The sequence below is a fragment of the Miniopterus schreibersii genome (genome assembly GCF_964146895.1).
Source record: "Miniopterus schreibersii genome assembly, chromosome: 19".
Classification (NCBI taxonomy): domain Eukaryota; kingdom Metazoa; phylum Chordata; class Mammalia; order Chiroptera; family Miniopteridae; genus Miniopterus; species Miniopterus schreibersii.
In genome coordinates this window covers 19,222,945-19,236,824 of record NC_138119.1, presented here as the reverse complement: position 1 = coordinate 19,236,824, position 13,880 = coordinate 19,222,945, and the positions used below count along the sequence as shown (strand labels likewise).

The 13,880-nt window shown below is 37.3% G+C and overlaps 1 protein-coding gene across 4 annotated transcripts in view; it reads right to left on the bottom strand.

The window, feature by feature from the left end:
• RASAL2 (RAS protein activator like 2) overlaps positions 1-13,880 on the bottom strand; it is a 212,721-nt gene that overhangs the window by 106,582 nt on the left and 92,259 nt on the right. For all 4 annotated transcript variants that reach the window (XM_081121673.1, XM_081121674.1, XM_081121672.1 and 1 more), the window contains exon 2: positions 3,687-3,814. In XM_081121673.1, the coding sequence (XP_080977799.1) occupies positions 3,687-3,814 (128 nt within the window). The remainder of the gene's footprint in view (positions 1-3,686; positions 3,815-13,880) is intronic.

The window sequence follows — 13,880 nt, the reverse complement described above, 5'->3', positions numbered from 1 at the left end:
GTGAGGCTGATATGGGCTTATTTTTTTCTTTTAAGATGGGAGAAATAATAGTATGCAGTCGGGAATGACCCAGTCAACAGCAAAACAATGAAGATGCAAAAGGGGTAAGGGAAGATTGCCAGTGCTACATCCCCGGGATGGGCGCGCACGCAGGGGCTGCCTGTCGGAGCAAGGACAGCAGAGCAGGCGTCGCGGAGGGAAGTCAGGGCATAGGGGAACAGGTGCTGGTGGGGAGGGAGACACGGTAACGGGGTACTCGGAAGATCCCTTCTGAGTGCTTGAACCTTCTCAGTGATGTAAGAAGCAGAGTAACCAGCTCTAAGTGAGGGTGGCAGAGAAGGGATCAGAACAGAGGAAGAGATGTATAAAAAAAAAATCACCTTGGAAATCACTTTGGATTGTGCTACTCAAAGTGTGGTCCAATGTCTTGTGCTGCTCTGCAAATTGTTTGTTATACTGATAAACAATGTAACAGTACAGAAACTGAGAAGTGTGCCTGGTGTGATCAGTGGGTTTGCCTCACTGTACAGTACACTTTCCAAGAACATGTATACGTTTTGTAATTTTGTTCCTTTTTTTCCTATGTTATGATCACTCTGCGTATATTTTTTGAATTATAACTTTATTTTTGTTAAATCTAATAGACATTTTGGGTTTGCATATTTGTCTTTTTTAAAATTTCATTTTTCTTAATTCATTTTATTGTTCACAATAAGGTGGGAGAAAGAACTGGTCCATCACCACACATAAATTGAGAAATACTCATCCAGACAAGCTGGGCAATAATTGGACTAGAAAAATGTTTCGTAATTGCCAAGCAGCATTAGGGGCACACATGAGGCTTATAGTCATTAGCTTAAAGACCATCAGCATGGTGGAGTGATTTTCTCCAGACACATTATGCTGCATGGAAGCAGGCAGGGGAGACGAGGGGCAGGATTTAACTGAGCTATCTCACCGCCAAGTGAGTACGATGATGCAATAAAAGGGCAAGAAAACAGTGTGCAAGGGAGCGATGACAATGACTGACCATAAAACTCAGGCTGGGTGGAGAGGGAAGAAAGGATATCAGAGTATAAGGGGAAGACAAGGTGACAGGATCAATGGATCATCAGTTGCAGAAGGATTGAAGGATTTCTGGAATTAGGGATGAGCTAAAATGACAGGAGATGATGGTCGTAGAGTATCATGCATATAGTGAAGGTATAAAAAAGTTGAAGCAATGAGGCAGGGTGGAGGAAAACATTCTTGAAGGAGAGCAGTTCAAAGAAATAAAAGCCACATGTTGAAAGAAACACGTCTCCGGATTCAGAATCACAAATTAAGGCCAAAGTAATGTTGGAGATGACAATGAGCCAGGAGCAAAAATCAACCAAATGTCTGGGGATTGGAAGGTGACTACATGAGATTCAGAATTTGGGCTTTTTAGGGAAAATGAGAGAGAACAGACAGGAAGCAGTCATGGAAGGAGAAGGACACCTACTGTAGGCAGCATGGTCTGAGGGACATGGGAGAGAAACAGCCAACACTTCACAGAACCTCGCAGAAGACAGTGTCCTCAGGGAAGATACAGGTTCTCATGAGACCAAGAAATTAAGGGACTCCTTCAGGAAGAGGTGGAAGAAATGCTGAGTTTGCTGCTGCTGGACTGTAAGTTGCACAGGGCATAGTGGAAGGGTTTCAAGAGGTAGAGCAGAATGAGTGAATGGCAGAGACAGAAAGGAGGTTTACAGAGCCACAAGCAGAGAGTGGGAGATGAGGGGTTCCCTAGATATCTAGGGTTACTCATGACGACTGCCATGAAAAGGCATAAAGTACCTAAGATATTGTTTTGGAAAATTATTCATCATGGACAGTTATAAGACAAAAGGGGACCCAGGCCTGGAGTACTCAACTAATCAGCCGTATCTAGTCAGTGGATTATATCTTGGTTCTAGATAAGGCATGTTTATGCTACCCATCCTCAGGCCATTAAATTTCATACAGTACTAAACTAGATAAAATGTAGAGACGGGCATAAGGATGGCAAATGATCTGTTTGTATTGATTCTTATTAATAACTGTGATTAAAAAAATGATGACAGAGCAGGTTGGTTAAAACGTGCATTTTGAATTATATGTTTATTCAAATTGAGTAACTAAAGTTGTCCTCTACTAATATTCACTCTACTGATTTTCACTATGTATCTACTTAATATAAACACAGCCGCACGTACAAGACTGCTCCAGAAAAGGATGCCCTTTTAGAAATTATCTTAATAAAATTAAATTTATAAATATTAAAATGTTATTTTACTTACTAAATAAATATTCCACCTACAGGTTTCTAGTTATGTGTGTGTGTAAATATATACTTAGCAATGATCTTTCTCCTTCATTGAATCAGATCTTTCCTCCTCGTCCTTCCCACTATCCCTCTTTTCCGTCAAGATCATATTGATTTATTTTTGTATATTGTGGAGGTTGGGAATAGGATGGTTTAATGGCCCTACCAAATCAGAATATATCAACTATCTGATAAGTCACCAACAAGCAAATCAATTATTTGGATGTGGAAGGAGCTGTACACTGAACAATTTGAGGAGTGCAGCAGTAATCGTGTATGGTAAGTTTAAGAGGGTTTGTATTTTTTTTAATTTTACTTTTTTTTATTTAGAGGGACAGAATGTTTTCTTAGAACCAGAACGAATCACATCCTGTCCGCCTCTCCAGGCCTGCTCTCTCCCTTCTCTCCCCTGCTGTGTGTTTCAGGAAGCAAACCTCTACAGGACACATCAAGAGCTCGCTCTTCCTCCAACATCAGGTTAGCTGTGGCCAGCAGGTGACACTGGCAAGAAGTGAGAAGTCAGGAGAAGAGAGTGGGAGTGTTCATTCTCCCCGGCGTCCTCCTCGCCGGCAGGTTTTGTACTGCTGGAGGCTGTGTTCTTCTTTTTAAAATATGCTTTTAATGATTTCAGAGAGAGGGAGAGAGAGGGGGAGAAACATCCATTGGCTGCCTCCTGCATGCCCCGACTGGGCCCACAACCCGAACATGTGGCCCAACCGGGCATCGAACTGTGACCTCTGGGTTCATGGGTGAGCGCTCAACCACTAAGCCCCACCAGTTGGGCGAGGCTGTGTTCTTTTGTGTAGAGCCACAGCAACTGCAATGCAGCCCTCTCATGCAGCTCTAGTTCTCTGGAATCCAGACACACTGCTCCCTTCCCTTGACCTGAAGGTCCAGAGTGGTAACTGCTTTCTGCTGTTGCTAGTTCATGGGTGCTTCGCCACCCTCTGGTGGTCCCTTATGTGGCCTACACCTTTGTAAGTAGTCCCTTCATTAAATCTCTTTCAATTAATTTGCTGACTGTTCAATTTGTTACTTGTTAGGAGCTAGACTGATATAATTTCCAATAGGCTACAAGGCCATTTTCAGGGCCAGGTCTACATGACCCGATCCGTTCTCTTTCCAAATTACTCAACTCACATGTCTTTCACTGTTCCTTAGTGAAATCCAGCCCTGTCTTGTTGAAGAACTCACTTGCTCATGGCAACTGCATGTCATTATGACATTAGCAGCATATTAGGCTTACTTAATATTGTATCATTCATAAAGCCTCCATTTTCATAAATGCAAATAAAAACGAGACTGTTTCGGGAACCTGGTCAGAAGAGGGAAGCAGCTTCCTTGGCAACGTCCACCTCACCTCCTTCTCCTTGTTGAGCAGCACCAACTGGCTGTCTGTGAGGATGCAATACTTCCGCTCCCATGCTGTCGTCTCAGTGTAGGGCGACTGGCCACAAGACAGGCGATGTGTAGGTGGCCCTTTCACATCTGGGTGGCACATGTGAAAAACAAAAGTGACAAATCATTATCCTGCTTAGCAAACTAGTATTTCAAACGTAACATTCTTCAAAATCAAATTAGAGATGAGTCTAAACATGAATCTCAATGGTAAACTGAAAACTTAACTTTCTCTTAAGAAAATAAGTACTGTTGACAAACAGAAGTAAAAATTGGTCTATAGTCTGCAGAAAAGAGGCCTGAAACACTCTAGGAAGAACTGTTAGCACAAACTTGACATAGTAACCACTGCTGAATATGCACTAAACTAATGAAAGGTTGCGTCAGAGCTAAACCAGTATCATTCAGAATCAAGTGGTGAGGATGCCTCAGAGACAAAAACAAAAGAAAGTGCCCTCAGTCTTTAGGAGGAAGATGCTGCATGCACACTTTGAGAATACTGTTGACCTAGAACTGAGAGTGTGAAGTTATTGGCAGCTCAGACGTTTAAAATGGCTTTATTTCTGGTCACTCAGAAGAATTAGAAATGTTCAAACTATAGCATATTACCACTAGAGGCCAGTAATACCTTAAAATCACAAGGAAGCAATTTCCCCAAGGAAAGATCTAAACATTACCATCATGTCTCTTAGAGGTAGAGGTATACAATGTCAAAGCTAATGTCTCAACTCTTCTAAATGTCTCATTTCCCTATAAAATACCAAGTGGTTACCATTACTTTGTTACTTAAAAATTTTTTGACATAAACTGTTCACTCATTTGGGTTGTTGTATACCTTAGAACATATGTTAATCATAAGAACACATTAGATCCATTAAATAAGACTTTTATGACAGTTCAATACATAGTAAAAGTTGTTTAGTCACGAAGGACTAACTCCTTTCAGGAATATACTTGCAGGGATCATTTAAAATGCATTACTTATTACTGTTTAGTTATTATGCTAGAGGAGCACCTCAAACTAAAGAAATTAGAAAACAAACACCCCTGAGCGCAAGAGTTGTAAATAAGCACATTTTATCTATTAGATGAGTGTTTTCATTATTATTACTTTCTATAAACTTTCAGTCTTTTTACTCACAGGATAAGTATTCCTGGTATTGACTGACTGCAAGGAAATTAAAATGATATCCTAGGTGTTTTATACCATAATTACTCAAATATGCATAACTATAGCCTGAGTTCTATAGAAAGTAAACAAGTCAGTAACTAGGGTAGGTAGGTGTAACATCTATCTTCTTATGGCCCCTTATGGATTCATTATTATCTTCAATGCTCCCTTGGGTTTAACTTCCCATTCTCTCTGAAATGTGTTGCTCTACATGTTGTGGGGAGCTTATCAACTATCCTCCAAAATAATTCAAAACCAAAGAACCAGTAATGTTACCAGGACTTGGCTGGACAACGTGGCTGGTTTCCCCCGTTTTCCTGCTTCTGCTCCTCTGCACTGTGCACCACAGGACGTGCTGTATCTACGGTGTCTCCATTCCACACCTCAGCTCTCCCCTTGTGTTCTAAGCATCTTAAATTATTTTAAAGTTTTCTTTATACTTCAGAATTCCTAAAATTATCACAAAAAGCTTCAAAGGAAGTGACTCTTAATCCTTTTTTGACATGATAGGAGATTCCTGCCTTTACTTAAAAGCCATGTTAAAGCTAATTTTCTTAATGTGATTTGGATAAACAACTGGGTTACATTTTTACCACAATGCAGGCCTATTTTTAGAGCAAATACCAAGACTACCTTAACAGAGAGGATACACCTATTTTATGTGGTGGTTTTGTGGCCCAGACAAGTTTTCATTCAAATGACTAACCTTCTGATGTAAGTTAGCCATGGGTGACCTAAACTGCCCACTGTAATTTAACTTGAACAGTAATCTTATGATCTCTAAGCAAGAAGATATTGACAGACTCTGTACGTAAAAATTAGGATATAGGCTACTATATTCACAGCATAACTCGGGTTTCTAACAAAATATAAATCAGTATCAGCACTGAATTTCCCTGTGTCATCCTGAGTAATTCTCTTAAAGACTCACTGTGTCATGTTCTCTCTTTCCCCAGCCTGAGCTCTGTTCCTAGTTTCTTCAAAGTTGTGAAACAGGACAACAGTTCATAAAGCATTCTGGGACCCTGAACTCCCCAGAGCGAAAGGTTTTATGAAGTAGGGAGCAATAATTCTATATTTTATACTTTTGTCTAACTTATGAGCTTGATTAGCCATGCTATATATTTTATAGTTTCACTTTTTTTTTACTGTGCTCATTTTTTGGTAATTTTATGAGATGCATACCAACAAAGATGAAAACAAGAAGTTAGAATAAGTGGTTTTGGGGGGACTCTTTTTAGCACTTCTAGATTAAGTTTTAAAAAGCATTTGTTAAATAACAAGATAAAACAGACTGTAAAATAACCTACAGATTTAATTTATTCTTTCTATCATGTCCTCATTTCCATGGCTAAATAAGGTTTAACAGTACATTTGTGAAGCCTGTATACTGAGACTATATTAACAGAACAAGCTCAGATCAATGTCCTATTTCACCTACCAATTCTACCAATCAATCTCAACCTCTCTCTATAGCTCTCTTTTTTGTTCTGGTGATATACTTCCAATTTTTGACTTCTAATTATATTCAGTGTCTAAAATTCACTAGAGAAAAGGAAAACTTAGAATTACAAATAAAAATTTTAACAGAAAAATTGGGAAAAAATTAAATTTACCCTGTCCCATTCCTACAAGGATACTAAGGACATTGGATGCTGGTCCTTTTACAAAAACTGAATAATTTTAGAAACATTAAAAAGAATCAGAGGTTACTGAACGGGTTCCTTTGGAAAGCATTGCTCTAAGACTGTAATTGCTCTAGGGGCTAGTAATTCTCTCTCTTTTTTTAAATCTCAGGATCCCTTTAGACTCCTAAAATTACTGAGGACTTTGAAGAGCTTCTGTTTAGGTGGGTTATATTTATCAATATCATATTAGAAAGTAAAACAGAAATTTAAAAAATATTTATTCATTTAATAATAACAAACCTATTGCATTGTGATATAAATAACACATTTTCAATGAGATGTAACTTTTCCAAAAAATGAAAAATAAGTTAGAGTGACACTCTTTTAAGTTTTGCAAATCTCCAGAGTCTGACTGAATTGAAGACAGCTGAGTTCTTATATCTGTTTCAACATTCAATCTACTACTTTATGTTGTTTTGATTAAAGTATATGAGGAAAATCTGGACTCACACAGAAATGCAGTAGGAAAAGGGAAGGGTATTTTGTTTTTTAAATTTATCTTTATTGTTGAAAGTATTACAGATACCCCTTTTTTCCCATTGACCCCCTCCATCCCATGTAGGCCTTCACCACACTATTGTCTGTGTCCATGGGTTCTGCATATATATGCATATAAGTTCTTTGGTTAAACTCTCCCAGGGAAGGGTTTTTTAATAGCACTTTTAGATAATTGTGGATCGTTTTTTTAAAAATACTATGCCAAAACCTGACAAGCGGTTGCTTCTTAAAAGTAAGTAAAATGTGGAATCTGACACCACTCAGTGAACTTTTCATACTCTGTTAAATTAAAAATCACTGGTCTACTTTGCCCTTTGAATGGATCTTTTACCCATATGCATGAGTTTGTAACATTATGCATTGATTATTTAGAAAATATTAGTTCATTTAGTTTGCAGATCTTCTAATGCTGACACTTCATTATACAATATCAAAAAATAACATCCATTAACCTTCAGAAAAGTACTGATCTCATCAGAAAAATCTTTAATTACTGGGAAGTGGTGGCAGATTCAAGTTTTCAAAAATACTGATTTTCATTTTAAGTCTTGAATTTTATCATTGGCAGTAAGTACTGCTGTCTCTTTCCCCCTTGAATGATAGGTTTATGTCTTTCTTTTTCCAGAAAATGTCTACCAAATAACCAAGACTGAATAATTATAGTTTGTCTTTCAGTTGTTCTTTTGAGTAAAAATGGTGTTCCATGAAAAACAAGTGACCAGTTTGCAACTCATTTCCTCATTTTGCACAAATGTTTTCTGTGGTGATAACCATCATATTTCATTGTGCGGCTATGAGTACTTCCCCTGTCATCACACAGAATGTTAAAAAGATGAGAACTCTAGGGCTGAGATTTAATAAAATTAAGGATTTTCAATGATTCCTCAAGTATATTCTTAAGTAAAACTGGCTCTTTTTCCTTCCCTATTGTATGTGGCAGAGAAGACTGCAATGACTAATGGTATAGTTTGGTGCCACTGCCTTCATCCCTGGTGCTGCATCAGTAGTTTTACTCATAATTGCTTTTGCATCATCAGTGCAAATCTTAACGCAGTAAAAAAAGGGGAGAGGGCAAGTTTATGAACATAATTTTAACCTAGCAGATCAAGGGGATCTTTGGGTTCTAGGGTACCAGAGACGATACTTTAAAAATCACTGCTTAGGAAAAAAAGAAGCCAATCAAGGATTCTAAGACAATCTGACAATTGTTTGTAAGATGCAGTAAGTGGGGAAAAGACCAGAGGTCTTATACAATGGATGAAAGACTAATGCAATGGCTTGTCAAAGGATGATTAGGGTCACAGATTGGTGACAGTGGACACAGAAAGAAAGGGATTATGTGAGCTAGAGTTTAAAATAAGAATCAACAGCACTGTTGATTCTTCAGTTGTTTGTGCTGCAAGAACAGCACAGGAGATGAGAGAATAAAAGAGCAATTAATACAGAGAGAGGTAGACATAACTGCTGATAAAGTAGGTTATATAAGCTAATTCTGCTTTAGTTTCAAGCAGGGAAGTCCAAATACAAGGAAGGAAGGAAGAAAACCTAAAAGGGTAGCTTTTGAATTGAATTTGAAAGATTTAATGTAAGCCATTATGTCCAAATCACTTCAAAATAGCATTCAGTATCCCTCAGTATCTGCTGGGAAGTGGTTGAGGGACTCCTGCACACAGATACCAAAATCTTTGGATGCTGGAGCCCCTTATATACAGTGGTATAGTACTTGCCCATAACCTGTATTTGCATCAAGGCTACAGCAGAGCATGCCTACACATCATTTCCTTCATATGGATTCTGCATAGTGCTCAGTGGGTCGCAAATTCAAGTTTTGCTTTTTGGAATTTTCTGGGATTTCCCCTTTGAATATTTTCGATCTGCAGTTGGTTGAATCTGTAAATACAGTGGGGCTAACTATACGAGCTTATTTCATCTACCTGTGAATCTAAAAGTAAAAGTCTGGGCTTCTTCAAATGCCATTTCGATAGATCCATAATTCAACTTGTCTGTCACAGTATAGTGTGGGTGGCATAGAAATGCTAACTTTGAGTCCACAGAAGCTTAACTTCCTCTATTATTAGTTAGAGAACCACCTGTTACTAGGGAACCACCTATTTTAAACTAGCTCAAGTCTACTTAAGGACCCTGGGAACTGGTTAACACACTAGAAAGGACGGAGTACAAGGTCTCAATTTCTGGCACACAGAAAAGTGCTCAAGAAGTGTAAGCTTTCATTATCACCGCTACTGAGGGGCATCGTGGTCGGATGGTTAAGAGCACAGGCTCCGGAGTCGAGCTACTTGAAAAGGAATCCCTGCTCTATCGCTTACCAGCTGCACAACTCTAGTCAAGATGCTTAACCTCTTGGTGCCTCAGTTTCCTCATCATTGTAACAGGAACAATATAGTTTCTACCTCACAGGGATGTGGTGAGGATTAAAAGAAAAATTTCAAGCATTTAGAACAGTACCTAGCATACTGTCAGCCTTCAATAAATGTTAACTCTCATTATTCTTTATACTTCATACATTTGATGTAATGAATTTATTTCTTATTCCAATTCAAAACTATTGATGCTAAAAATACTGTAATAAAATGTCAGGAAAAAAAAAACTGAGTTAAACTGTGAATGATCTTCAGGATTATATGATATATGTAAATAAATTTTTCCTTGGAAATATTCTGGGGGGAAAACATGGGTTTGCTCTAACAAAAGACATTTCCATCTGGTACCACTGAACAGGTTCTGGTACACCAATGTGCCATGAATCTACACATCATTTTTTTAAAAATCCTCACTGGAGAATATGTTTTTCATTGATTTTTAGAGAGAGGACAGGGAGGGAGGGAAAGGGGGGAGGGAGAGAAACATCGATTGGTTGTCTCCCGTACGTGCCCTGACTAGGGATCGGACGCACAAACCTGGGTACGTGCCCTGACCAGGAATGGAACCCACCACCTTTCGATGTACAGGATGATGCTCCAACCAACTGAGCCACCAGCCAGGGAGAAAATCATCTTTTTAATGGCACCGTTTTTATCTGACCAATTCTTTCAAACATTCCCAGCTCAATGAGCCTCTTAACCACTGCACAGCTGACGGCTAAACCTGAGAAGAGCAATGAATCCTCATCTGTTTTTCTACAAGTTTCAATTAGTACAGAAATGTGTATATACTTCTCAAACGCAATCACGAGAATGTAAAACAATGGGAAATTTGGTGGGTGATGGTTTTTGCTTTTTTCAAAAAGTTGAATCCAAACTCAAAGGATTACAGAATGGATAGTAAAGCTGTCACCGCTTCATAAAATTAAAGCCTGAAAGAAAACTAACTCCTCCCCCCCCCCCACCCCCCAAGCTTCAATTCCTATGGCTATTCAGGTGCTTTTCCAAAACTATGTGAACTCCTGCGTAGGTCCACAAACAAGAGATCCATTGTGTGAATCTGTAAATTGTATGACATCACTGAAATACAAGCACCAATTGGTATCACAAACAGTTTATGTTTCCAAGGCTACTGAGAACTTTAAATACCCAGCAGTTATACAAACTCAGGAGCACGACCTTCCTAACAATACTAGAAGTCTGCCCACTTTCTCTCTATGTAAGTCACTTTTCCCAACAGAGAAAGGACACTGATTTTGCTCTAGTAATTCCTCCAAATAATATATTCAGCAACATTCCTCAATCATTCTATCTTCATTTTTATATTCTCAACTTACTGACAATAGCCTGTTAATGCAGAGTCTCTCAGAAGGCCAGCCTGGAGTCCTTTAATGAAAGTTCACATGACAGATTTTTAAAATTCAATGCACAGAAACACTTCTGATTAATCCTTACAGTATGCTCCTCTGTGCTATGGAGTACCCATTCGGTAACATTTAAAAATAATTTCTTCCTGTATGACTGTCTTAGAAAAGTCATTTTTCCATACTTAATATTAGCCGTGAACTCACATATGAATTTAGTATGTGAACTTGTTAATTCTAGCTAGAATAACTACCGTAGCACAGAAACACAGGCTAAGTGTGAGGAAATTATGATTAACTATATTATTGCTAAAAGTTAAACAAGTTTATAATCCTTTATATAAAGGTCTCCTTTAAAAGGTGGTATTTAGGGCTAAATTGTTATATAAGGTCTACACCTAAGCTCTTCTCTAATATCCATCTATCCAGAGTTAGACCTAAACAGTTATATTGTCTTTACATCAACTTTATTTGTGGGATGTTTTCTATTAATTATGTGTGCCACTAAGAGTTTGACAGTCCCAAAGTTCTTATCTTTCTATTTAGGAGATAAATATTTTAAGCATGTATTTCTCAAAATACAGTTTGGAAACTGACAAGAAAAATAGGGAGAACTTACAGACTGCAATTAGAGCTCCCAAGAGCTGTTTGACTGATGGCAGAAGCAGGGAGCTCTGAGCGATTTGAATGGAAAGCCACACCTCTAGGCGTCTCTCCTTACATTACCTCAGATTCGACAGCTACAATGCCAAGATTACAGGGCAAAGAGAGTTTCTATTTAGTCATTTTTGCATTTTAAAAAATAATATTTTTCGTTTCAACCTCCTTTGGATGACGGTTGTGTTAGATGCCTATTTTAAGTCATGTTATTAAGTATTAAATATACTCAGGGAACTTAGGGAATATTACCATCTTAATATTAAGATCAGTTTAGGGAGTATTACCATCTTAATATTAAGCCTTCCAATTCATAAACATACGACTTTAAAAATTTATTTAGATATTTAATTTCTTCCAAATGTGTTTTGAAGTCTTCAGGGTAGAAGTTCTGCATGTCTTTTGTTTAATTCATTCCTAAGTATTCTATTCTTTTTGATGCTATTGTGAATGGAATTGCTTTCTGAATTTCATTTTGGATTACTCATTGCAAGTGTTTATAAATACCATTAGTTTTTGTATATTTATCTTGCACTCTGCAACCTTGTTGAATTCATATACTCAACAAATTTTTAGTGGATTTCTTAGGATATTACTATATTTGAACATGTCATTTTCAAATAGAGGTAGTTTTACTCCCCTTTTCCCCCAATATGGATGCCTTTTCTTTCTTTCTGTTGCTTAACTACTCTGGTGGAACTTTCAGTAAAATGTCAAGATAAGAAGAGTTCATACTGGAGTAGGACTCATGTCCTTATGAGGAAAGGGAGATTTGGAGACACATAAGAGACACAGAAAAGAAGGACATGTGATGATGGAGACATAGGCTGTAGTGATGGAGCCAGAAGCCACGGAATGCCAAGGATTGCCAAGGATTGTCAGCAAATACCCGAAACTAGGAGAGAGGCATGGAACAGATTCTCCCTCTGGGCCTTCAAAAGGAACCCACCCTGCTGACACCTAAATTTCAGACTTCTGCCCACCTGAACTATGAAAGAATAATCTATACCTGGAATTTTATTACAGTACCAATTTTACATTTAAAATGCAACAATTCATAGGTTTAGAATATAATTTTCCACTTAATTTTATTTTAAAATCTTGAATTTCTTTAAATTCCTCATAATTAATTTTGAAATGAAAATCATCCAGGACAAATCATAATTTCAAAGTGAATTAGAGGAAAATATTTTGAACAAAAAGCCTCCCAAGATCATTTTTCAGACTACATAAGTTTTCAAGTACTTTATTCTCTTAAATAACATAACTTTTTTTCCTTTATTAAAACATTTTAAATTAGCACTGATTCTGGATCTCAATGAGAAATCAATTTGGCAAATTTGAAACGTTTACGTAGATGTCTTTTCTGAACTGACCATTTAACTCTTAAACCTCATAAAAATGTTTAGCTAAATCTAGCTAGTTCAAAATAGTCAAAATGTTGTATAAGATTTCATTTCACATACTGCCTCTACTTGCCACAAGCTTTGAAAATATTACCTATACCATTAATGATAATGAAAGGACAAAGTAAATAGTTATATTTTTCTTTTCCCCACTAGACTGAATGCATCTGAGGAAATGAACTGTCTTACAGTTTTCCATGGTAGCTACTTGATCACTGATTCAACTGAATTTATTAAAAAATAATTCGACTGTGGCAGGAAAAGAGACTAAATGTTCTTTTAAGGTACGTTTTAGCCCATATTTTATTCCCATTATAATTAATCAACCATTCTTTGTCTCCACTTCCATCCTTTCATTCTTTAAAAAGAATCAAAGCTACATTTTAATTAAAACTAAGTAGAAAAATGAGAAATTATTGTTCAGTCATTATCAATAATTTATACATACTGATTTTTACATGCATTTCTAATATAATGTGGAAGCAAGTATCTACATTTTTTTAATGATGAAGAAAACACAAAAGGAAATGTTCTAACAGAATTGTCAACACCCCCACATTATACATTAATATAATTTTGGATTACTAGTTAAGCAAATTAAAAACCATACATATTTAATGAGCAAGTTAATGTCAATGCTGTGATGAATAAAGTTATATGCTTATATAGCACCTTTTTCCTACAGATCTCAAAACATTTTCCAAAAATTTCTTTACCACCTTACATAAAAGCGGATGGCAAGATTCTTCTAGCTTTAAGATGGCAAGATTTAGACACAAAAAGGTTAAGCAGTTTTCCAAAGAGTCCAAGTGACTCGGGAGCAAAACAGAAATAGAACCCCAGACTCTTGGCTCTTAATCTCACACTAAAGCTACTAGTCTTCCATTAACCCTTACCTTTCCTGAAGTTAGGATTTTAAAAAATAACAGCATCTGTGTGCATAATCTCATTTAAGCCTCATAACATCCCTGTGAGGATGGTACTATCGATA